Below are 25,830 nucleotides of genomic sequence, written 5' to 3'. Positions count from 1 at the left end.
ACTAACTAGAAAATTTGCAATTTGGGAAATTGCGAGTGTGGTTGCCTGACTCACCTGGACGCGAGTTGCGGGGTGTGCTGGCGGGACCCCAGGAAAATGGTTTATCTTGTGCAGTAGTTCAGTGGAACAGTTGGTTTAATAGATATCAAAATACATTCTTATCAAAGCAACCTTTCTGAACCTTAATCTTTAGAGATTAGCACAATATGATTTGATATTGTGTGATGTTGAAAATACTTTGTATAGAGTACATAATCTGCATAAAATTCTACATGCATTAAAACTCTGAACTCTGACTGGGGGGCTTTGGTAAAGAGGTGGATTAATGTAGTCTAATCATCGTCCTAACAATGGCCTGCAAATCAAAATATGAATGTTTGATGGCATGTCATTAAAATCTATCTTGACATGGCACACTGACTGACCATTACAAAAAGGTGGCAGTAGCCTGTCAATATAGGGCTATGTTTTCCCCACACTTGTATTATATTATGTCTAATTATGACTAAGATTCAGCACCTTTTATTTGCCTGGGCTGAGAATAGATATAAAATACCCTGTATTGCACTTGGGAACGTCTCACCTTATAATACAAGTGGAGCCAATGTTGAAACATGTCAAAGAGTTTAGTGGCTGTGTTGAAGCCATACCATTTGTATGCTGTATGATCGATACTGCTCAGCATGTCAGGCACATTATTGAATGGTGTCAAAATGACAATGCAAAACTATTGTTCAGGCTACTTTGTGACAAACTTTATCAGAGAGGTTGGATCCTTGTTGATCGCTTCACCATCTTGCACACAGTACACGGATTGAAGTCCATCCAGCAGGGATTGAAGTCCATCCAGAGAGCATGGATTAGTCAGGACACCATCAATACAAGTTTTGACTCTTGCAAGGATCAAACAGTTATGTGGAACCATGTAAAATACATTATAACACCAGATTGTAGAGGCAAGAATAATTGGAAGTTAACAAACCTTTAAACTGAATGTTCATGGGCTTGTGTATAATGGATTTATTCAAAAGAATCACTTTTTGTTCAAGTGGTGAATAACAATTCTGATTGTGGATAGTAATTCAAAAACCCAAAACACATCTGTATTCATAGTAAATGTCAGACTAAATAGATTACTAAACATATAGATTAACTTTCAAAACAGATTCACTTTTCAAACACATGGTAAAAAGAATAAGAGACACAAACACAGTAGCAGATATAGTTTAAAATGTTTATTAACAAACTGTTATTAGTACCTTTACTTTATGCAACACCATAAATATCTGTGCTATTATAATCAATGGTTAGTGGTTATGATTTTACTTTATGCAACACCATAAATATCTGCGCTATTATAATCAATGGTTAGTGGTTATGATTATATTTAACAATGTTATGGTTCAATTGTAAGATTTGTATGTTATGCTAACAGTTTTACTATTGACATATTTTACTATGGTTTATATTGATGTCAGATTGTTATTAGTACTATTATTGTCAAAACTAAAGTGGTGGAAAGTCTTACAAAATATTTAAGTGCTTGGCTTTAAATCTCAGCTGTTTTTTTACTCCACTACATCTTATCAAACATTATATTTTACTTTACAAATGTTGATTACTATCATAATACATTAACCACTACATTTACAATTACATTTTGACTATTTGCTATTTACAAATTTTGATTATTAACATTATACATTAACCACTACATTTTTAATTACATTTTGACTATTTGCTATTTGAAAATGGCTGTTTTTCTACACATTTATGCAAGCTAAACATTTGTAGTAGTTACCAAAACTGCAAAAAATATATATTTTAACCCTTCATTACCTATTTTAGATTTTCCAGGGTGAAGCGAAAAACCCCTGCCTCCTAATTTCAGAGTGCAGGGGGAAAAATGGTTCACCGACCCCTCAACGGCGATCAAGCAAGCTCCTGGAAAATGTATTTAAATAATAACTAACATTATGCAACTGATGAACAAATGTAGGTATTGTTTAGTTACTATTTTTGTAAATATTAACACAATACATTACTTCATTGCTAATTAAATGTTGACTATTGAAACCTGTGAAGTGTTACATTTTGCATGCATATTTTTAGACGTGTGCTATTTTCTGTACATTTTGATGCCAATACTTTTGTATGTTTAATCAAATAAATTTGGAATACTGAACATTACATTTACTTACTAGAAGACTATTTCTATCTACTTTTAAGTCAAACATTTGAGTACTTTTACCACCACTGTAAATATTTATTTCTAACTTTTGAGTCAATTAAAGATGTTGAACTGTTAACTAACATTCTGTAATTGATTAACTAATTTAGTCTAACCAGGTGTTGCAGGCCTAAAAACAAACAGTGGGTTAAGAAATGATCAATATGCACATGCAAATATAAGATGGGTCATGAACAGGCAGTATAAAATCAAAGTGGCATTTGGTTAAAGATGGTTAGTCCATGTTTTTGTAATCCAATTTAGGGATGGCCAATAATGTCATTCTATGTGAGCTTATATAAATTCAGTACCACATGTCCATGAGCCAGAGCAAAAATTAAATGAACAAAGACATATTATTTTCAAAGAACATTCCTGAAAAGTAGAAAAAGGTTAAAGGCAGAACAATTCAAACATCTGTTAGCACTGTAGAATCACTCAACGGCATCTGAAAAACAGGGAAAAAAGTGTTAGTATATTTAACCAATGCAGACGGTTCACAATCAACATGACATGACTGAAATAAAGTATTCAAATGAAGAAACAGAAATTAGAATTTACCCCTGTAAAGCAGAAAAGTGTTAAAGACATAACAAGTGTATAACAAGGCCACAATAAGAAATGTACTCGCAACTCAACCTTTTATTGATATAGTACATGTAACATTACAATGGTCAAGGTTGTACATTGATTAAACAAACATTACATAATGTAGATCAACATGACATGACTGAAATAAAGTTATCAAATGAAGAAACAGAAATTAGAATTGACCCCTGTAAAGCAGAAAAGTGTTAAAGACATAACACGTGTATAACAAGGCCACAATAAGAAATGTACTCGCAACTCAAGATTTTATTGATATAGCACATGCAACATTACAATGGTCAAAGTTGTACATTGATTAAACAAACAATACATAATGTAGATTAGTACACAACAATCACATAATGTAGATTAGTACACAATCACAGAAAGCAATGGGTTGGTTGGTTGGTGTTTAGGTGAGTAGGTCAAATCAGATTTGAGTTTTGGGAAATCGATTTCCATTATTTGAGGGCTATGTGTACCAGTAAGTGCTGCATCTTGTGCATTGTAATGTATTACTGGTCTGATTTGACCTTTGTGGGACTAGAGCCTGCCAGAGTGTGTTGATGAACAAAGTTCATCCATATCCCCCATAGCATCTCTGGTGTCCACCTTTGGGCAGATATCACCGTAAGTTCAAGTGTCATTGTGCGATTTTAAGTGGAGTTATATATATTTTACATTTAAAATGTAGTTATATATATTTTACATTTAAAACCAACCCAAAGCGTTTCCATGAGAAGAAAACCTATAGAACAGTCTATTCACAAAGGATTGGCCCTAACCCTAGTTATGAACATTTTAGTGACATCAGAGGCCCGACACGATGCTTTTATTGTGAAGCCAAGCGTTCCTGAACTTCTTTACTCCTGGAGGTTTCTGCATCAGGAATATAGCCGATCTGCAAGCCCGCGACGCGTTGAGCTTGTAGAAAAGTAGGTCTGCGTGCTGCCAGTGTTTGCAAGCACGTCCTGCAGTCTATGCACTAGTCATCTTCGGTGGACAATACGCAATACACAGGATTGTGATAGCTGTAGTATGTACGTAGCACTCCAGACTGTAGACATTGCTGTGGTCTTGAGATGTACATGTGATCCAACAGCGTGTTCTTTTCTGTGGTGGCCTCCTTGATGAGTTGTGCATATCCTCTGGACTCTAGAAGCCTTGTTATGGGCCCAGGAAAACCGTTCAGTAGGTCTTCGTTGAAGTCTCCACAGACTACGATGGGCTGGTGATCCATAACTTCCAAGGAGTCCAGAAGCGCCTTCAGGTTCTCCATAAATGGGTTACCATAATGTGGTGGTCTGTACACCGCAGCGATCAGAAGCTTGACAGGGGACTCGATCTTTACTGCCACAAACTCAAGGTTTGTCACATTGTGAAGGTAACGCTTTTCACTAGCCTGGAAATGGTCCCTCACATACACAGCGACGCCACCGCCGTTCTGTTCTGCACGTTCAGGTAGCTTTGCATATGACACGTGTCTGTTGCGGCTGAACATGGTGTAGCCGTCCAATTGCAGACTGTCAGCCACAAAGGAGCCAGTGAGATGAGTTTCTGTCAAGCACAGGACATCTGAAAGTGTCAGCTCGTGGTGTCGTTTGAGGTCCTGAATGTGAGCCGGTAGACTTTGAGTGTTGTGGTGGACAATCGTCAAAGTTTGGGCTTGGGCCGTCGTCTCTCGAAACTTCAACAGTGGCATGACACTGTCCAGAGACGCAGTCTTCATGGACTCCAGGGCAGCTGTGATTTCAGGATCAGCCCAGATTCTCTTCTCATCAAAGTCAATGATGTGCAATCCTTGCAGTGTCGTTGTCCTACTGAGGGCAACGTAGGCCATCCCTGGTAGGAAGACCGCTTTCAAGGAAACCACTGCGGATTGTGTAGTCTTCCCTTGGACTTTGTGAGACGTGCAAGCATATGCCAGCTTGATGGGAAATTGCCTGCGAATCACTTTGTGGTTACTCAGGTTTTCCTCCATCCTCTCGACGTACACCTGTGTGGCGCCAGGCGTAGTTCTCCGGTACTTCAGTCCTGCTTCAGGCTTGTCTAGCACCAGCCAAAGCTTGGTTACTGTAGTTCCGTCCCTGTCGACCCGCATGTCAACACCATCAATCTTGCCAAATGTGCCGTTTACAAGGCCATCCTCCACATCTATGTTCCTAGTGATCATGACAGGGGCGCCTTCTGCAATTTGCAAGTTGTCCTCAAGATCCTTGTACTCTTTACCTTTGTTGGGTTTTGAGCGTCGAGTCATGCGGTGACTAATTTCGTCTCTCTCGTAGTCTTCTGCAGGTATGTCAACGATGTGAGTGTGTAGCAGAGACAAAGTGTCCGTGTTGTGTTTTTTAACCTGAGGGTTGGTTGCGAAGATGTGCAAAACATCCTTAGGACAATGTTGATCATCAGTCAGTCTCTCACCAAGGAGTGCTCTGTCTGCATCGCTCAGCCGTTCCCTCTTGTCCTTGACTCTCAACCTATTCAGAAGTTGTGCATAGGGCACGTCATCCTTCTGTCGCATGATTTCTGTCAACGTGACCATCTCAAAGTGTTCACGCAGAAGATCCGGTTTGCCTTCTTCTGGCACGCAGAGCGGTTTTCCGCTTGCCGTTGGAGGGAGCTGGTAAAAGTCACCTACTGCAAGTACCGACATGCCACCGAAGGGTTTCTTACTGCCTTTGATCTCTTGCAGTCTCCAGTGAACGTAGGTAAACAATTGCTTTGAAACCATCGAGATCTCATCGATGACGATGATCTCTGCATTTCCCAGCTTTGCCCTCACATCATCCAAACTGTTTCCCAGCCCTTTGTAGGGTGGGTTGAGGCTTCTGGGCAACTTCAACAGGGAGTGCAGTGTGTTACCCCCGATGTTGTACGCTGCAGTTCCTGTAAACGCAGACAGCAACACCATGGGCATGGATGCATCTGCGTCTTCATACAGTCTGGGGAGTCGACGGAGAATCCTTGTTGCCTCACCGAAGATGCACCTTATCAGGTGTGATTTGCCAGTTCCAGCACCCCCAGTGACAAAGAAGAAGAACGGCTCGGGGTTCTGCTCAAGTATGCTCTGAAAGCACCAGTCACGTACAGAGTGAAACACGGAGGCTTGTGTCTGGTTGAGGTTTTGACACATTGTACGCAGATAATCCAGGCTCATTTGCGGGGCTACTACTCTATGTGCAGGAATTGTACCCACCTCATGATTGCTGAATTCTGGCACATCATCTCGTTCTTCCACGTCCAGCGGATCCTCGTCTTGTTCGGCAAGACATTCCATGCGATCCAGCTCGTTTTCTGGGGCAATGTTGGCCCAGGCATTTTCAACTGGGCCATTTTTCCAGAACTCCTCCACGGCCTCTTCCACCGCTTGACTGTACTTTTCGAACCTCTTCTTGTTCTCAGCAACAATCGTTTTCGCGGGCCAAATCTCGTCTGTTCCGGGCAATCTCACACACGCGGACTCGTAGAATTCCTGGTATGTGGGGAATGCTTCGGTTTTGAGGGTCGATTGATAGCGATGAGGCAGGTAGACTTTAAGCAAGTTGCCATAGAATTTCTCTGGCTCCTTCTTTTCCGAGAATTTTGCATATCTGACAACTGCATCCTTGCCCTGGCGCTTCTTAATGGTTCCCATGTTGTCAGACAACTTCACGCAACTTTCGGCTTTTGCTTGTTGGCCGTAGACCACCCTGTACTTGGATGCAAAGTCTGCTAGACACATGTTGTCAAACTCTGGTGTTTTGGGCCTGGCGTTGTACTTGTCCAGATATCCCTTCATCCACACTTGGTCCGAGTCGTCTGGTCTTTTCTTCAGCGCAGCGAGGGGGAGACTCATTTTCATTGCATCGTCATCCGTCGGGAGGAAGATAACGTCACGGGAGCATTTCTTCAACGGCATGCTGCAAGTCCTGGCCACTGCCTCCTGAGAGCTAACCTGCCTGTTTTTCACATAGGTTTGAACGAGTTGGTTCATGGCATCCCTCTCGGTGACTTTCGTCGGATCGATGCCAACTACTACCTGTTTCAGAAGTTCGCCCATCTCATGTTCTGCCTTGGATATGTAGGAGAGCATGTATGTGATTGCGATATGGTGATCCAGAACAAACTGGATATCCATGTTAGCATTCCAGGCCTTCAGGAAAACTGGGTTGTAGTTGTTCACAAAGCAGTCCTTCACGCCGCGCTTCATGAGGAGCACGCGGTTCTTCCTCATGTCTTCAAGACAGCTGTCGTACTCTTCGCTGGTCATATTGCACTTTGCCAGCAAGTCCGGCAGATCTGTCACTCCTGACGCAGAGTCCAGCAGCAGGTCGAAAATTGGTTTGAGTTTCGCCATAGCAGCTTCTGCTCTTGCCGTCTGTTTTTTGCCAATGCCTTCGGCACGCTTTGCCTTTGGTGCACTTTGGTTTGCGCCTTCATCCATGTCTTTGTTTGCTTCGCTTTCATCTTCTGTGCCACAGTCATTTCCAGTTGGATCAACCGCCTTTGGGTTTATTATGCAGGTTTTGTCCACTGGTGGCTTTGGAAATCCAAACCTGCATGTCCTCCTACCTTTCCTACAGGACTTTGTATGGTTTCGGCTGTGCATCTGAACCTGTAGGACAATTTGGTAAAGCACAGGATCTTCGTCCGGATCAGGCAGCTGGCACGAAATGTAGCGGTCTGCAAACTCGCAGATCTTCTCCTCTGAGTCAACGCCAAGGACGGGGGCGCCGTCGACCCACATTAATCCATGGAGGTGCGGGGACCCTCTGGCCTGAAACTCTATACGATGGAAGCAGTCGATGACGCGTCCTAATGGTAGAGCTTCTGAACGCACCAAGTTTGTGTAAGCGGAACGAACTCGCTTGTCAAACATTCGCATAGTTGTGACTGCGTTGCTTCTGAGAATGTCGCATTTCTCATTCCAGTCCAACTTTTCAAAATCCACGATCTGACCTTGCTGTGCTTTTATTGCCCTGATGACCTCTGGCCATCTGAACTCAGCCGCACTTATGGTCAAAAAGAAGGTGGGTGGGCCTAACTGACGGACCATGGCAAACAAGTCCAACAATGTCTTGTGCCAGTAAGCTGGAGTCCCTCTAATTGGTGACATGAATCGTGTTGCGTCTTTGTTTCTGACCAGTCTCTCGACTTCAGCCTTGTCTTGCAACATCTTGTTGGTGATCCTGCGACCATCCTTGGTTAAAGGTTTTCCTTTCTTTAACTGAAATGAGATGGTGGTTTTCGCAATGTGTGTCTCTGAGACACAATGTGCAAAGAAGAGAAAGCTTTGGTCTTTAGCGAACCGACCGTCAACACTGAAAAGTCTTGTGTTAAAGTAACGGCTTGGGGACAGTGGGATCCTTCTCTTCACGTCCAACGTGTTTGCTCCAGTTGGAAACAAAGTAGGGAAGGCCTTTGCTTCAAGGTTAGGGACAGTGCTGTAGCTGACAGGCCTGTTGCCTTCGGCGGGGGCAATGCTAAATATGCCATCTCCATAGGTCATCAATTCTTGTCCTATGTCATCTGCCTCCAAGCAACTGTCTAGGCCATGTCCAGGTCTCAGCGCATCTTGCTCATCTTCAGCACTGGGGGGATCTTGATCCACTGCCCGCGATGCGTCGAGAGCTTCAGTAGACTCCGCTACTTCCATCATTTCGGCCTCATCACAACTGTCCATGACTTCGTCTGTGGGCAGGTTTTCAACCTGGCCCTCCACATCGTCGTCATCGTCTCTGATTGGGATGTCTCTGTAGTTTGGGTTAATCTGGTTGAGTGTCCTCGCGCCCAGTATAACATTCCTCATATTGACAGTGTGAAACAAATAATGGCCTTTGTGCCGCAAACTCCGCTTTAGCTTCATTCGGTACAATCCGGATGAGCCGAGCCTTCTCGGTAAGGCGTTTATTGTGGTTTCCATCTGTGATGGCACACACACCACAGCACCATGTAAAGCCCCCTGTTTGCCTTTAGGAAGCGTGAGAATCTTGGCAAACGGTATGTGCAAAGCTAGGATTTGCCTTTCCAGAACATTCAGGTTGCTGAGCTCTGGGGGAATGGGTGCTAGCTCTAAATTGTTTGCGACAGCCAAGGCTGGCATTCTTCCAGCTTTCAGGGTGACCCGACAGCACTTGCATATCCACTCGTGATGCCTTTCTTCGGGGACAGTGCAGTCTTGCGGGCCTCCACATTGATCGTCACACGAATGGACGTATTTGCCTGTCAAGCAGGCGGCAACCAGCTTGCGGTTTTGTGTGAAGTCGGACCGATGGCAACAATAAACTTGTTCCGAGAAAAGCGCCCGATGGCACGTTGTGCACACATAAGTCGGGCCATCTTCTATGTCTTTCTGGAACGTGGCTATAGCGATTTCTTCTAACCTTTTCTGTTTTGCAGCTGCTATAGCAGCAGCTTCAGCTTCCCTCTCCTTTTCGTCATGTCTCAGTCTGAGCTGGACTTGACACAACACATTGTACCTACGTCTAACTTTCAATGCAGCGCGGACACGGCGGCGCAACTTGAAATACATGTCCGTTTTGCATTTGTGGGCCATGTAAAACTTCATGTGTTTCCTGACCTTCTCCCTATACTCAACATCTTCATTGAACCTTCTGTTGCCATATCCCTTCATCTTGACCTGATGCTGCTTTCTGAACAGCTCATCTTCCCTATACCTTTTGTTGCCATGTGCCTTCCGCTTGAGCTGATGCTGCTCTCTGAATTCCTCATATTCCCTGTACCTCTTGTTGCGATATCTCTTCTGCTTGTCCTGATGGTTCCCTCTAAACTCCTCATCATCCCTGTACTTCCTGTTGGCATATGCCTTCTTGTAATTATTTTGCCGTTCCCTGAATGTTCTCTCACTTATTATTCTCATGGCCATGTATTTCTGCATATAGGCCTTCCTCTGAGACCTAGGTTTTTCCTTACGATCAGATTTCAGCTGAGCCTCTCTTTCCCTTCTCATCATTCTCCGTCTACGTTCTTTATTCACTTTTCTGGCCCTATCAGGTGTTGTATCCGACATCACTATTGGGGATGGTTCATAGCCAACCTGCAAAGAATGTTTGGTGGTTGGATGACCAGTGTCAGATTCATCCTTGATAGTCAGATCAACAGGCTCTTTTTGATGCAGGTTGACAGGATGCATATGCATAGTTGACGGACGTGGTGACAGAGCACTTGTGTGTACAAATGTCACTGGCATGAAGTCAAACTGCATGTGGTCAATGCGTGACGAATGCAAGAAGTCGTTTAGCGTGTCAATCTGAGCAATGAGATCTTCTAAGCGAGTGAAGGTCATCATTACAGCTTTGCCTCCGTTCCATTCAGGCAAAGGTAGGCCATCAACACTTCTGTCATGAGAGTCAAACAGTCCATATCTTCCAGAACTGTCTCTAAACACAGCAATGGTGTACGGTGATACTGTAAGGAGAGCAAATTTGACATTTTGAGACAGACACTGAAGTCTTTCCTTAAGATTCAACCACCAATGTTGTCGGTGAGGCTCTCCCTGATCTCTCATATAGCCCATTTCTATGTTCTCTCTTTGGACAGAGTACCTATTGTGTTGGGTTTCCACAGTGAGTGGCGTTTCCTCCATAGATAGATGTTCGCTCCTAAATTGCCCTTGCCTTTTTATTTTTTCTATTGTTCTTTTATACAGACCATCTCCCTTGTCCAATATCTTGTCAAGATCATCCGTCTTCAAGTCCAGACCTTCATTTAGATGTGCCAGAAATGCCAGAGCCATGCATGTACACTGACGATTCTGTGACATTAAGGAAAATGAACGATGATTCTGGCTTTTGGATGCTTGCACAGATATCACAGAGGGTGGCGCGATGCATGGTTGTTGTACAGGGTCATTGTCGGAGAATTCCATGTCCTCGCATGGTTGTTGTCCATGGTCATCATGAGAAAGTTCCATGTCCTCGCCAATGTTGACTTTTTCTTCAACATCAGACTGTGCCTGTAGCTGAGGCTCCATGGCTGGACTAAAAGTTTCTCGTTTCTCTTCATCCTCCTCAGCGCAACCATTTGGTGATCTTTTACGTTTCCTGTCAGCCCACACTTTACTCATATGGATCGATCTTTGTTTTTTTCTCGGCATGATGTCAACGTTCTAGGTCTAAATTTGTGAAATATCCTCTCTTTAGCAAAAGAAAAACCTTCAAATATGTAGTACTAATCACATATCACTAAGCATAAAGAATCAACTTAATGTGTGTGTGTGTGTGTGTGTGTGTGTGTGTGTGTGTGTTAAACTAACCTTGTAGTAGTGTCACTCTGGGAAGGTCGGTCGGTCAATTGCAGCCGTGTCCAGATGTCTAGCCGCAGAACAGAAGAGCCCACCGGCCACAGCTGTAAATAATTTAAAAATACAGTATTTTAGATACAGAGTTAAACTGAACATCAGACCTGCCAACCCTGGGAAATTTTTTTGAGTACTCATGCGCGGGCACGGAGTGCCCGCGCGGCGCCCGCAGCGCCCGCGCAGCGGGCGCGGCGCCGAATTTTTGTTGTTTTCCCGCACAAAACAGCGTATATTTTGTAGCACATTGCATGTCTTGACTTACACTAATAGGAGGAGGCAAGATGTTAGAACAACCTTTTAAATAAAAATGCCATTTGGTCTGGAGAAAAAGTAGGCTAGTATTACCACCAGGCAATACAGTAATGTTGCTTTGGCAATATTGTTGACAAATCTTTAATAAAATATACTAACTGCACTTGCTCAGAGTTAGTTAACAATAGACTAGCAAAACAGTCTCACCAGTGACTTAATGAATGAACATACATCAACATAATCATGTTATTCAAATAGCCAAATAGCTTTACATTGTCAGGTAGGCTATTTACCTTTAAATATTTACCTGTGTCTTTGTTAAACATTGTTAATTGAGCAGCCTAAATAAAACCACCTTTCTGTGCATGATTTGCATGAAGTTGAAAGTATTCAACTCATGTAGGTTTCTAGTGCATTCATTAATTGATATATAGGCCTACATTGTGTATAGATCAAATACCGTCTAGTCTGTATATTCATTCATAGAGGATACAGGCTACTCATTGTTAACAAACCATTAATGTCTTCATATATTCACAGGTGATAAATAACTTGTTCACCTTTAATGTTTTTGACAATACACATAGTCCCCCTAATTCCTCCATTCATACTCATTTAGAGATAGTGGAACAGGGAGCCCAGTATTTTATTTTCATTCGTTTGGATCTTTACTCTAAAGCCTAATCATGGTCAATGTATGCTACAGTTCATTGTACCTGGTCACACGTTTTGACATTTCCCGACTTCGCTCACGTGCAACACCGTCGTATGACGAAGTATAACACAGGCTTCATACACAACAAGCTGTCGCGGGGGCGACCGCAGTTTAATAGTATAATATTATTGATTCACTTGATTAAAACCCTAACCGCGTCGCGGAGAGGAGCGACAACACCATAACAACCATTTCATTCTCACCATCGTGGCTGCTGACATGTGAATTCACCTTAGCTGAGTGTTATCTTAATATATTACCTGTTAGTCAGACTACTCGTTGCACGGCAGCATTGTAGGGGCGACACCGATGAATCGCACAACACGGCCATTCTCCGTTTATCTTCTTTATAAATTAATCGTATTAATATCGCCGTTGTACAAACCGGGCGGCGATAGCCATGAGATGAGATGAGTAGCTTCTTATTATAACTCTATGATGAGTACTGTAGCGTAAGTGTACATGCTGCACCGCGCTGAAAAACCAAAACAAACGCATGGCATCCGGTTCAATTCTTCTTCTGCCGAAAAAAACGAGCATATCTTCTGTTCTAGTGCTCCCCAGCGCCATGCGCCCCATTCACACACCTTTCAAGTGGTGCCTGGGAGGAACTACACGGCAGGTTGCAAAAATCTTTGCCTCGTTTGCTGCTGCAGAATGTGTTGTTATACCACGCCGCGGGCCGCGCCCATTCCCCGAAATTGCGTAGCAATGAGGGGAAATATCGTACCTGCGTACAGAGCCTTAAAATGCGTGCTTAGTACGCAAAATGCGTACGGGTTGGCAGGTCTGGAACATACATGTACTAGTAAGTCTCCCTAATCGGGAGAAAAGCGACCGTAACGGTGCATACACAAACTTAATAATAAGCAGCGATGACCGGGCCCTCGCAGGTCTACCCACGTCACAAGGGGCAGCAGTTACACTATTACACTATTGCCCTATTAAACTATTACACTTATTGCACTATTACACTTATTGCCCTATTACACTTTCACACTTTTACACCTATGAAACTATTAAACCATTACACTTATTGCGCTATTACACTATTACACTTATTATGCTAATACACTATTACACTTATTACACAATTACACTTATTACACTATTACTTTATTACTTTTTGTTGGCTTCCTTCTGTCTCCTAAGACAATGGAGTATGCGCCAGGGATTAGTCAACTTTATTACACTATTACAATAATAAACTATACACTTATTACAATACTACACGATTATACTTATTCCGTTATTACACTATTGCACTTATCGCCCTATTACACTTATTTCACTATTAACCTTAATACAATATTACACTTATTACACTATTTCACGATTACACTTATATACAGGTACGGTTTAGTAGGAGTTGTGTCCCCTCAGCCATCGCCTGATTTAACAATCTGCTAAGCAAGCGCATCCGTCGCTAGGATTGTTTTTCTGTGAATAGTGGGGACCTGATGATCTGTCTTGTCACTCTTGTGATGTTTTGTGTTATATGGTTTTGTGTTGTTTTTGTGTTGAACAGACTGTGAAGACAAATTTCCCCTCGGGGACAATAAAGATTATTATTATTATTGCGCTATTACACTTATTGCACTATTACACTATTACACTTATTGTGCTATTACACTATTTCACTTATTACAATATTTCACTTATTACACTATTACACTTATTGCGCCATTACACTATTGCACTTATTACAAACCATTGAAAAGATATAGTAAATAGGAACTATCAATAATCAACCGATCAGAAGAGGGGCGGGGCTAAGTTACACCAATGAAGGACAAGTACTTTAGACCAAGTCCAATGACACCACCCAAAAGTCTGAGCGACAAACCGTTGAAAAGATATAGCAAATAGTACCTGTCAACTATCGACCAATCAGAATAGGGGGCAGGGCTAAGTTACACTAATTAAGGACAATGAATCTGAAACAAGTCAAATGGCATCACCCATAAGTTTGTACAACAAACCCTTGATGAGTTATAGCCAAAAAAGCAACAATCAAGTTTCGATGGCCGGGCCCTTGCATGGCTATTACACCATTACCCTATTAAACTATTACACTTATTGCACTATTACACTTATTGCCCGATTACACTATCACACTTTTACACATATTAAAACTATTAAACCATTACACTTATTGCGCTATTACACTATTACACATATTACACATATGCTATTACACTATTACAGTTATTACACTAATACACTTATTACACTATTACTTTATTACACTATTACAATAATGAACTATACACTTATTACAATACTACAGTATTACACGTATTGCGTTATTACACTTTTACACTCTTGCACGTATTGCCCTATTACACTTATTGCACTATTAATCTTATTACACTATTACACTTATTGCGCTATTTCACTATTGCACTTATTGCACTATTAATCCCTGTGCACTGACTTTCGTACGTGTATGTGAAACTTTATTCTGTAACCGTCTATGCGGAAAATGATGTAGGGGGCGCTATTGAGCCATTAGGCCACGCCCCCTTTTGATTATTTTTAAATACGTAATTTTTCGCCACTTGTGATGTGTGTGCAAAGTTGCACAACTTTTGGAGTATATTTTGCGCCTCAAAAACGCGATTCTTTATTGGGAATAATAATAATTAAAGCTGCAAGCAGCAATGACCGGGCCCTCGCAGCTCTACCCACGTCACAAGGGGTAGCAGCCAATTAGCGTTAGAATTTTAGATTCAGCATTAGCATTTGTTAGCATTAGCATTTGTTAGCATTAGCATGTGTAAGCATTAGCATTAGTTAGCAGTAGCATTTGTTAGCACTAGCATTTTTAACATTAGCATGTGTTAGCATTATCATGTGTTAGCATTAGCATGTGTTAGCATTAGCATTTGTTAGCATTAGTATGTGTTAGCATGTTAGCATTAGCATTTGTTAGCATTAGCATTAGCATGCGTTAACATTAGCATGTTAGCATTAGCATTTGTTAACATTAGCATGCGTTAGCATTAACTTTAGCATGTTAGCATTAGCATGTGTTAGCATTAGCATTTGTTAGCATTAGCATGTTAGCATTAGCATGTTAGCATTAGCATGTGTTAGCATTAGCATGTGTTAGCATTAGCATGTGTTAACATTAGCATGTGTTAGCATTAGCATTAAAATTAGCATGTTAGCATTAGCATGTGTTAGCATTAGCATTAGCATTTGTTAGCATTATTACGACAAACGGTTCATGAGATATAGAGGCACTTTGTTTGGTGAAGGGCACTTCCTGTTTGGCAAAGGAAGTGCCAATTATGGTTAAGGACTCTCAATCAAGTCATATGACATCAGTGACGAGTCTGTACGACAAACGGTTCATGAGTTATAGAGGCACTTCCAGTTTGGTGAAGGGCACTTCCTGTTTGGCGAAGGAAGCGTCAATTAAGGTTAAGGACTCTTAATCAAGTCATATGACATCAGCCACGAGTCTGTACGACAAACGGTTCATGAGTTATAGAGGCACTTCCTGTTTGGTGAAGGGCACTTCCTGTTTGGCGAAGGAAGCGTCAATTAAGGTTAAGGACTCTTAATCAAGTCATATGATACCAGCCACAACTCTGTACGATAAACGGTTGATGAGTAACAGCCAAAAAAGGGGACAATCAAGTTTCGGCAAATCAGAAGAGGGGGCGGGGCTTAGTTAAACCAATTAAGGTGAAGGACACTTAGTCAAGTCATATGATACCAGCCACAACTCTGTACGATAAACGGTTGATGAGTAACAGCCAAAAAAAGGAACAATCAAGTATGGACCAATCAGAAGAGGGGGCACTTCCTGTTTGGTGAAGGAAGTTTGACGCTTCGCCAGGGGCACGCCGTTTTACGAAAACTCACGATTCGCACAACTTTTCATCGTTAAGGTGTCTTGAGTATGCCGAGCGAACTTGAAGTTGATCCGATTAACCCCCTAGGAGGAGTTCGTTAAAGTGCGACACGTGAAAACGCGCCAAAACGCCACTAATTAGTCAAAATGTCTGACTTCCGGTTTGGTTTCGGACATGGCGCCAAGAGACTTTTTTGTGAGTTCGGACATGATACAGGTGTGTACCGATTTTCGTACTTGTAGGTGAAACCGTATAGTGGGGCTGTTGTGTTGAAATTTTGTAGGGGGCGCTGTTGAGCCATTAGGCCACGCCCCCCCCTTTTTTATACGAAATTTCTCGCCACTTGTGATGTGTGTGCAAAGTTGCGCAACTTTTGGAGTACGTTTTGAGTACTATTTTTACACACAATCCAGGAGCATTGACAGGCCTGACACACACACACACAATCCAGGCCATTGACAGGCCTGACAAGGCTCGGCTGACACAAACACAGTACGTCGTCAATTCACCATACAGTAAAGGAGGAGGGGAGCGCACTTTTTATGATCTATATACCAGTTTGCTTGTTTCTCTCGCATAAATCTGGCAACACTCTTCCTTCCACTGTCCAGTGTTTTGTTTTATATACCAGTTTGCTTGTTTCTCTCGCATAAGTCTGGCAACACGCTTCCTTCGTCCCTCCACTGTCCACAGTTTGGCTAATGGCTAACACTAGCTCCGGTAGAACTGGTCGTTTTAAACTCTATAAAGGGAATTAAAAATGCTATCCTTAGATCGCCAACATGTGTTGTCCCTATACTCCCATGGACTTTGTTTGGAATTATCTTTGTTGTTCTTCAGCAACGTTTGACGTTACGTGAGTTATCACGCACACACACATGCACACACACACACACACACACACACGCACACACACACACCACACTCGCCTGGCCTGGCCTCAGTGTGAAGGAATGGCACTCTCTGCTGGACAACATATTTCATTACACTACCTTTTAATGCAGTCCACACAGCTCACAGCACTGCCTAGATTTTTAATTATTTATTTTTATATTGGATAAATTTCACCGATAAGATATAAACCGATATGCCCAAATAAGGCCATATGGGGCCGATAATATCGGTGGCCGATATATCGGTCGCTCACTAATGTTGATTACATGACTTTAGAGATACTGTGTACCGCTTTGTGATTTTAGGCCAAAATCTGTAGGAGCAGTGTCCAAAAATGTGATTGAAAAGAATCAGCCTGATGGTGGTGCTAAAATGGGACAGATCCATGTTGATTAGAGTCTAGTACACAGTATGTCTAGAGTCTAGACATACTAGACATACTGTGTACCGCTTTGCATGATTTTAGGGCAAAACCTGTAGGAGCAATGTGCTTTTTTGCAAGGCCTCAAGGTGGCGCTAGAAGAGGGCCACTTGAGAAATGAGGTGGTTTGGCAGCCAAGGAGTGTGTGTGCAAAGTTTGGCATGGATAGGGGCAACGGTGACGGAGATATGAGTAGGGTAAAAGTGTGACAGACTGAAGGCCGGTGGAGGTTTGGATAGTAACTGTAACATGCACATTTGTTTGTCCGTCACATTTGGGGTTAATTAAATTTTTGTCATTTTGCAGATACTCCAACTCCAACTATAGTTAACTCTAAAGTTAAATCATTTCCCGAACTAATATTTTCATCAGGCAAGAGAATTTTTTCTTTATATTTTTTAGAAAATTGGAAAATGGCAAGGGCAGGCAAGGAGACATGTTTACAGCTTGTAGATCGGCTGTTTTTGCTACTTGACATGAAGCAGATCATTCATTTACAAAGTTATAAATCCAGAGATAAGAAGTTTCTGGCCGACAGTATATGCAATGTGGCCTTCTGGAGTGAGTGGAGAAATATTGCGGCCCTCTCCATCATCAAAGTTGACCACTCCTACTATAGAGGTACTGTGTAACGATATGCGTTATGTTTGTACAAAATCTGTAGGAGTACTGTAAAAAGCACCTCCTGGTAGCACTATGCCAGGCCCATGTGAAAATGTGGGGCAGAGGTTCTGCTGAACTGCTGCTTACAGACAGAAACACAAAACACAAACAAGGTGCAAAACGTATTTTCAAACATACTAAAATCCATTATGCACATGTGGAAAGTTTGTCCGTCACATTTGAGGTTAATTACAATTTTGTCATTTTACATCAACTATAGATTTTTTTTTAATTGGAAAATAGCAAGGCAGGCAGGGAGACATGTTTAGAGCTTGTAGATCGGCTGTTTTTGCTACTTGGCATGAAGCAGGTTCATTTACAAAGTTAAAATGCAGAGATAAGAGGTTTCATGCCGACAGTATATGCAATGTGGCCTTCAGGAGTGAGTGGTGAAAAATTGCGGCCTTCTCCAATAACAAAGTTGGCCACTCCTGCTATAGAGGTACTGTTTAACGATATGTGTGATGTTTGGACAAAATCTGTAGGAGTACTGTAAAAAGCACCTCCTGGTAGCACTATGCCAGATAAGCAACTGTCACTTCGCATACACAAAGAAGGCAGTCGTAGCCAATCAGGAGGGAATATGGGGATTTGGGACAGATCCATGTTGATGACATGACTTTAGAAATACTGTCTGACAGCCGGTGGAGGTTTTGATAGTAACTGCGACCTAACGGCAATTAATGGTTTACATACTAAAATCCATTATGCACTTGTCATGGATATGAGTAGGGGAAAAGTGTGACGTGCCGGACAGACAGACTGACTGACAGGCGGTGGAGGTTTTGATGGTTAACTGCACCTGACGTCGCAATTAATGATTTACATACTAAAATCCATTATGTGCATGGAAAGTTTTTCCGTCACATTTGGGGTTAATTACAATTTTGTCATTTTACAACAACTATAGAAATCAAAAGTTCAATATTTCCCAAACCAATATTTGCATCATATGGCAAGAGATATCGTGTAGCAATTCTTTTTTTAGCTTGCAGATAGCTGTTTTTGCTACTTGACATGAAGCAGGTCATTCATTTACATTCAAGTTAAAAAATAAGTTTCTGGCCGACAGCATATGCAATGTGGCCGTCTGGATGAGTGGAGAAATATTGCCATCATCGAAGTTGGCCACTACTGATATAGAGGTACTGTGTAACGATATGCGTGATGTTTGGACATGGTAGCACTATGCCAGGCATATGTGAAAAATGTGGGGGAGAGGTTCTGCCCTGTCATCCAGGGAGTGTGTGTGTGGTCAGTTTCGCTGCTCACAGACAGAAACAGACAGAAACAAGGTGCAAATCATATTCTCAGACATGCCTTTGGCCTGGGGGAGAAAATAAAGTGTGCGCTAAAATAATATAGAAAATGTATCTTCAGAATTGTAATGGCATCGAGGACATACATTCTGGTGTCAACCCCAATTATTATTCATTTAGTAGACCCTCCAGAAAAACTTGATTCTGTAATCACTTAGGTGTCAAACAACAAACCTCAACAAACCACATGTGTATCTCTGCATCTACACATCCTAGAGTGCACTCAGCAGTTTGGGAATGTGTTCGTTCAGCGACCCCTCAACACCTAAGTCCACACAGGCACTAAGATAGATAGATAATAGACTGGGGACCTAAAACTATGACATCAGTCTATATAAAGGTATTACAATTGAACTGTAGCTTTCAACTTTTTCAAGCCACTTCCCCCCAGACTAATCATATTTGAAATGGGGACCCCTCATGCTGACAAGCCTAAGTGCTTGTCAATTTAGTTTGACCCTGCACCACAGATAAATATGGTGAAATAGCTGATTTGCAAACTCACTACACCTCTCATTGAACTGGGGAGACCCCACCCCTAAAAGCACTTGGAATTACAGACATGACATTTAGTTTTGACTCTTAGGGATGAGCAACCGGGAACCACTATCAGCTAATAGTGATATACAGTATATATGTATGGGTCAATTTAGATCCCCTGAAAACTTGGGTCAGGATTTACACAGTATTTTTAGAATCAACCTCAGTCCTAAATGGGTGAAGTATACTACTAAGTAGGCTAATGCAGATGTATTTGCCAGTGGTACAAATTCAAAATAAGTATGGAATCATCCATTTACTTTCAAAATGTGTTTGTAAATGTCTGCTTGAACAGTACTGCTGAGTCTGCTTAGCTAGTAGATCTGCTATTTTTGGCTAATGTTCTACTATAATAGGGATTCTAGGGTTTAAGTGGTTAATCCTATCACACAAGGATTTGGCGGCCCCCCTGTAGTAACTCTGAGGACCCCCTAGGGGTCCCGGACCCCCTGTTGAAGACTCCTGTTCTAGTACATTAAATTAGTCCTCTGCATCTACTTGGGATGTCATTAACGGTTAATTTACCAGCTGGTTAGCCGTCAAGTGTGGGGGTCAGCAGCAATGACTGCATGTCTACAGTTCTAGTTTTTTTTATTTATACAGCGGGTCCCATGTCCAAAATAGCAGATCTACAAGGTCAAAATGTGTTGCATGAGCCTGCAGTTGTCAGCAAATACAAAAATCCACTGCCATGCACATTTCTCATGGATGTTATAGTTGATCTTCAGAGACATGAATGGAGATCACTGTTACATCTGAAACTATTTGATTTGCGTGTGTCAGTTAAAACAAACCTTGCAGTGTCAGTCAGTCTGGGAAGGTCGGTCCGTCACCAACAGCCGTGTCCACCAAAAGAACAGAAGAATCTGTCGTCGGGTCACAGCTGAAAATAATTCCAAAAATACTGTATTTTAGACCCAACTGAAGATACATGCATTATTGATTTACACACTGAAATCCATTGTGCACATGTGACTTGGAAAGTCATATTTTAAGTAGTTATTAACAATTGAATTCACCCTTTGTTAGCCTTCTGGTTGGTCCCTGACTGAGCAACCAGCAGGCTCTATGTGCCTTGTTCTGCCTTTTTAAAAATAAAATAAAAAATAACCGATCTACAAGCTCACAACGCCTCGCAGTGCAAGACGTTGTGAGGTCTGCTATTTTTGGCTAAAGTTCTCAGAATATGGACGCTAGGGTTCAAGTGGTTGATATAGAAATGGAGAAAAAAAGCAGGCTTGTCCCACCCTGGTTCTGCATTTTTATGTTGAATTTGCTAAAACATAATTTTTGAAGAAGAAATAAAAACATAAAAACATGCTGAGTCACTATACTGTCACTGAGCAGCTTCTGTCTCTGCATCTACACATCCTAGCTAACGGAGTGCACTCAGCAGTTTGGGAATGTGTTCGTTCAGCGACCTCTCAACCCTAAGACCACAGGCAGGGTATAGACTGGGGACCTAAAACTATGACATCAGTCTATATAAAGGTATTACAATTGAACTGTAGCTTTCAACTTTTGCAAGCCACGTCCCCCACCCCAGACTAATCATATTTGAAATGGGGACCCCTCATGCTGACAAGCCTAAGTGCTTGTCAATTTAGTTTGACCCTGCACCACAGATAAATATGGTGAAATAGCTGATTTGCAAACTCACTACACCTCTCATTGAACTGGGGAGACCCCACCCCTAAAAGCACTTGGAATTACAGACATGACATTTAGTTTTGACTATTAGGGATGAGCAACCGGGAACCACTATCAGCTAATAGTGATATACAGTATATATGTATGGGTCAATTTAGATCCCCTGAAAACTTGGGTCAGGATTTACACAGTATTTTTAGAATCAACCTCAGTCCTAAATGGGTGAAGTATACTACTAAGTAGGCTAATGCAGATGTATTTGCCAGTGGTACAAACTCAAAATAAGTATGGAATCATCCATTTACTTTCAAAATGTGTTTGTAAATGTCTGCTTGAACAGTACTGCTGAGTCTGCTTAGCTAGTAGATCTGCTATTTTTGGCTATTGTTCTACTATAATAGGGATGCTAGGGTTTAAGTGGTTAATCCTATCACACAAAGATTTGGCGGCCCCCCTGTAGTAACTCTGAGGACCCCCTAGGGGTCCCGGCCGGACCCCCTGTTGAAGACTCCTGCTCTAGTACATTAAATTAGTCCTCTGCATCTACTTGGGATGTCATTAACGGTTAATTGACCAGCTGGTTAGCCATCAAGTGTGGGGGTCAGCAGCAATGACTGCATGTTTACAGAAGTGTGGGGGTCAGCAGCAATGACTGCATGTTTACAGTTCTAGCTTTTTTTATTCATACAGCGGGTCCCATGTCCAAAATAGCAGATCTACAAGGTCAAAATGTGTTGCATGAGCCTGCAGTTGTCAGCAAATACAAAAATCCACTGCCATGCACATTTCTCATGGATGTTATAGTTGATCTTCAGAGACATGAATGGAGATCACTGTTACATCTGAAACTATTTGATTTGCGTGTGTCAGTTAAAACAAACCTTGCAGTGTCAGTCAGTCTGGGAAGGTCGGTCCGTCAACAACAGCCGTGTCCACCAAAAGAACAGAAGATCTGTCGTCGGGTCACAGCTGAAAATAATTCAAAAAAGACTGTATTTTAGACCCAACTGAAGATACATGCATTATTGATTTACACACTGAAATCCATTGTGCACATTTTAAGTAGTTATTAACAATTCACCCTTTGTTAGCCTTCTGGTTGGTCCCTGACTGACCAACCAGCAGGCTCTATGTGCCTTGTTCTGCCTTTTTAAAAATAAAATAAAAAATAACCGATCTACAAGCTCACAACGCCTTGCAGTGCGAGACGTTGTGAGGTCTGCTTTTTTTGGCTAAAGTTCTCAGAATATGGACGCTAGGGTTCAAGTGGTTGATATACAACGGGTAATGTGACAAAGGCCCTGACAGTATGACTCAGACATATGGGTTGGATTGACAGTGAGGCACAGGTGTGAAACAACAAAGCTCTCGTACAGGGGTCTTCAACGTTTTCAGGCCAGGGACCCCTTGGCTGAGAGTGAGATGAAGCAAGTACCCCCAATACAAATTGTGTAAAATTGTGTTGCCGAATAAAACTGTTCATAGATTTCTTAGACAGACTTGTTTGATAGCACTGTCATCCTATTGTCATGTGTATTTTCATACATTTAACCACTTGAACAGTCAAATATTTTAATCTTTTTCCCACTACAAACCTCTTTGCCAAAAATAGCCGATCTACAAGCTTACAAAGTCTCGCAGAGATCGGCTATTTTTGGCTAATGTTCTACTAGAATAGGGATGCTAGGGTTCAAGTGGTTAATGCAAAAAACATGATCCTATCACACAAAGATTTGGGCGGTCCCCCTGTAGTGACTTTGAGGACCCCCTAAGGGTCCAAGACCCTGTTGAAGACTCCTCTTGTACATGAAACGAGTCCTCTGCATCTACTAGGGATGTCATTAACGATCAGCTGGTTAGCCGTCAAGTGTGGGGGTCCAAAATAATCATAATTAACTGGGGACCCCCCACCCTGACAAGCACTTTGTATAACACGGTTATATTGTGAAATCATATTTAAACTGGGGACCCCCCACCCTGACAAGCACTTTGTATATTGTGAAAATAGCCGATCTACATGCTGTGAGCATGTAGATCAGCTATTTTCACAATTTCTGTCTCTAATATTTGACAATTTGGCCAACGTTTAATTTGACATTTTAGGAGTATTAAAAAGTCATTAAATTGTAACTTTAGAAATGTGCAGATACCCTCTATTCCCTTAAACTTTGGTTTGTTTACTGTTGAGTGAGAAAACAATGCTGCACATTCAGTTAATCATCTAGAGACCCCCCAAAATAATTTGGGAATCCCCCTGGGGGTCCCGACACACAGGTTGAGAACCACGGGCCTATGTGAAACATTTGGGGCAGTGGGAAACAGTCATGTATCATGTTGTGGTTCTGTTATGGCATCTATGGAGTGTGTGCACGGTTTCATGTTGATCGGTACCAGAGATTAGCAGTCAACAGACACATGGATGGACAGGGTGCAAAAAATATTCTCTGCCATGCCTTTGGCCTGGCAGAGACAACATTTGCTCAAATATTTGATTGTGACAGTCAGTTAAAACAGTAAGCTAATGCAAATGGATTTGCCAGTGGTACAACTTTACAAAATGTGTTTGTAAGGGCCTTTGCACACAGGAGCATAGCATTTTTTTCCATTAGCCAATGAGTTTTTACCACAACCTTATCATAGATTCCATATAGCTGATCTACAAGCTCACAACAAACCAGGGGTCTTCAACATTTTCAGGCCAAGGACCCCTTAGTTGAGAGAGAGATGAAGCAGGGACCCCCACAACCTTATCATAGATTCCATATAGCTGATCTACAAGCTCACAACAAACCAGGGGTCTTCAACGTTTTCAGGCCAAGGACCCCTTAGTTGAGAGAGAGATGAAGCAGGGACCCCCACAACCTTATCATAGATTCCATATAGCTGATCTACAAGCTCACAACAAACCAGGGGTCTTCAACGTTTTCAGGCCAAGGACCCCTTAGTTGAGAGAGAGAGATGAAGCAGGGACCCCCACAACCTTATCATAGATTCCATATAGCTGATCTACAAGCTCACAACAAACCAGGGGTCTTCAACATTTTCAGGCCAAGGACCCCTTAGTTGAGAGAGAGATGAAGCAGGGACCCCCACAACCTTATCATAGATTCCATATAGCTGATCTACAAGCTCACAACAAACCAGGGGTCTTCAACGTTTTCAGGCCAAGGACCCCTTAGTTGAGAGAGAGATGAAGCAGGGACCCCCACAACCTTATCATAGATTCCATATAGCTGATCTACAAGCTCACAACAAACCAGGGGTCTTCAACGTTTTCAGGCCAAGGACCCCTTAGTTGAGAGAGAGAGAGATGAAGCAGGGACCCCCACAACCTTATCATAGATTCCATATAGCTGATCTACAAGCTCACAACAAACCAGGGGTCTTCAACATTTTCAGGCCAAGGACCCCTTAGTTGAGAGAGAGATGAAGCAGGGACCCCCACAACCTTATCATAGATTCCATATAGCTGATCTACAAGCTCACAACAAACCAGGGGTCTTCAACGTTTTCAGGCCAAGGACCCCTTAGTTGAGAGAGAGATGAAGCAGGGACCCCCACAACCTTATCATAGATTCCATATAGCTGATCTACAAGCTCACAACAAACCAGGGGTCTTCAACGTTTTCAGGCCAAGGACCCCTTAGTTGAGAGAGAGATGAAGCAGGGACCCCCACAACCAAGTTTGGGCGGAAACGGTGCTGTCTTTCACAATAAAACACCACCAGTTAGCTCATAGCCGTCAACTTGCAAAAGTACTTTTTCAGCCGTTTTAACGGCAAACGCCCGGGGCAGGACTCAACTTTATAACGAACTAAAAAGCTAACCTAACGTTAGCTTCGTTTAGACGACAGCAAAGGCATTAGCGCTGCTTTCGAGTTAGTTTATACAACATGGCAGTTTGCTATCAAGCTAACGTTAGCTTAAACACGACGCAGAACAAAAAGAAATGATCATGTTAAAGAAAGTTAATTACCTCAGTGTTGTAGGGTCCTGCGGGGAAAAGGAAAGATGTAACAATATCCAAGTAAATCAAATGGAATCGCTGTAAAATAGTAGCAATAAATCTGTGTGTAGTGTCTGTCTCGTCTCAACCAGGGTCTCAACACCAAACAAACAGCACGACAGCGTAAAGCAGTCTGAGGGGGCGTGTCCTCTGGTTTTAGAGCAGAAGCTTCTAGAATCAGCCAAAGAACCCTGGAATTCCGGTCTGTTGATTGGCTTGAGCCAATGACGTAGCAGGAAGTGTATGAGCTTGTAGTCCTCTCCTCCTCTCCCAAGGTTTTTTTATTGCCATTTTATGATTTATTATAACTTATAAGTATACAGGAAAGTGTTATTAACATTACTGTCCTGTTTAAAAATGAATGAATAAACAGTAGCATAACCAAGG

The 25,830-nt window shown here is 42.1% G+C and overlaps 1 protein-coding gene across 1 annotated transcript; it reads right to left on the bottom strand.

Moving 5' to 3' along the window:
• Positions 1-1,265: 1,265 nt before the first annotated feature.
• Positions 1,266-25,561, bottom strand: LOC308296193 (uncharacterized protein). Its single transcript, XM_080739363.1, has 4 exons — positions 25,414-25,561; positions 22,319-22,406; positions 20,582-20,670; positions 1,266-11,164 (listed from the first exon to the last, which is right to left on the bottom strand). Exon 4 carries the CDS (start codon positions 10,911-10,913, stop codon positions 3,804-3,806), a length of 7,110 nt encoding a protein of 2,369 aa, XP_080595489.1. The 5' UTR covers positions 10,914-11,164; positions 20,582-20,670; positions 22,319-22,406; positions 25,414-25,561; the 3' UTR covers positions 1,266-3,803.
• Positions 25,562-25,830: the final 269 nt, after the last annotated feature.

This window comes from Nannobrachium achirus (genome assembly GCF_963921795.1).
Source record: "Nannobrachium achirus genome assembly, chromosome: 12".
Lineage (NCBI taxonomy): Eukaryota > Metazoa > Chordata > Actinopteri > Myctophiformes > Myctophidae > Nannobrachium > Nannobrachium achirus.
Note: the sequence above shows the minus strand (reverse complement) of the source record. Positions and strands in the feature narration are given on the sequence as shown.

Coding starts and splice junctions, on each gene's coding strand:
- LOC308296193 (XM_080739363.1), bottom strand. CDS start 10,913: ATGCCGAGAAAAAAACAAAGATCGATCCATATGAGTAAAGTGTGGGCT.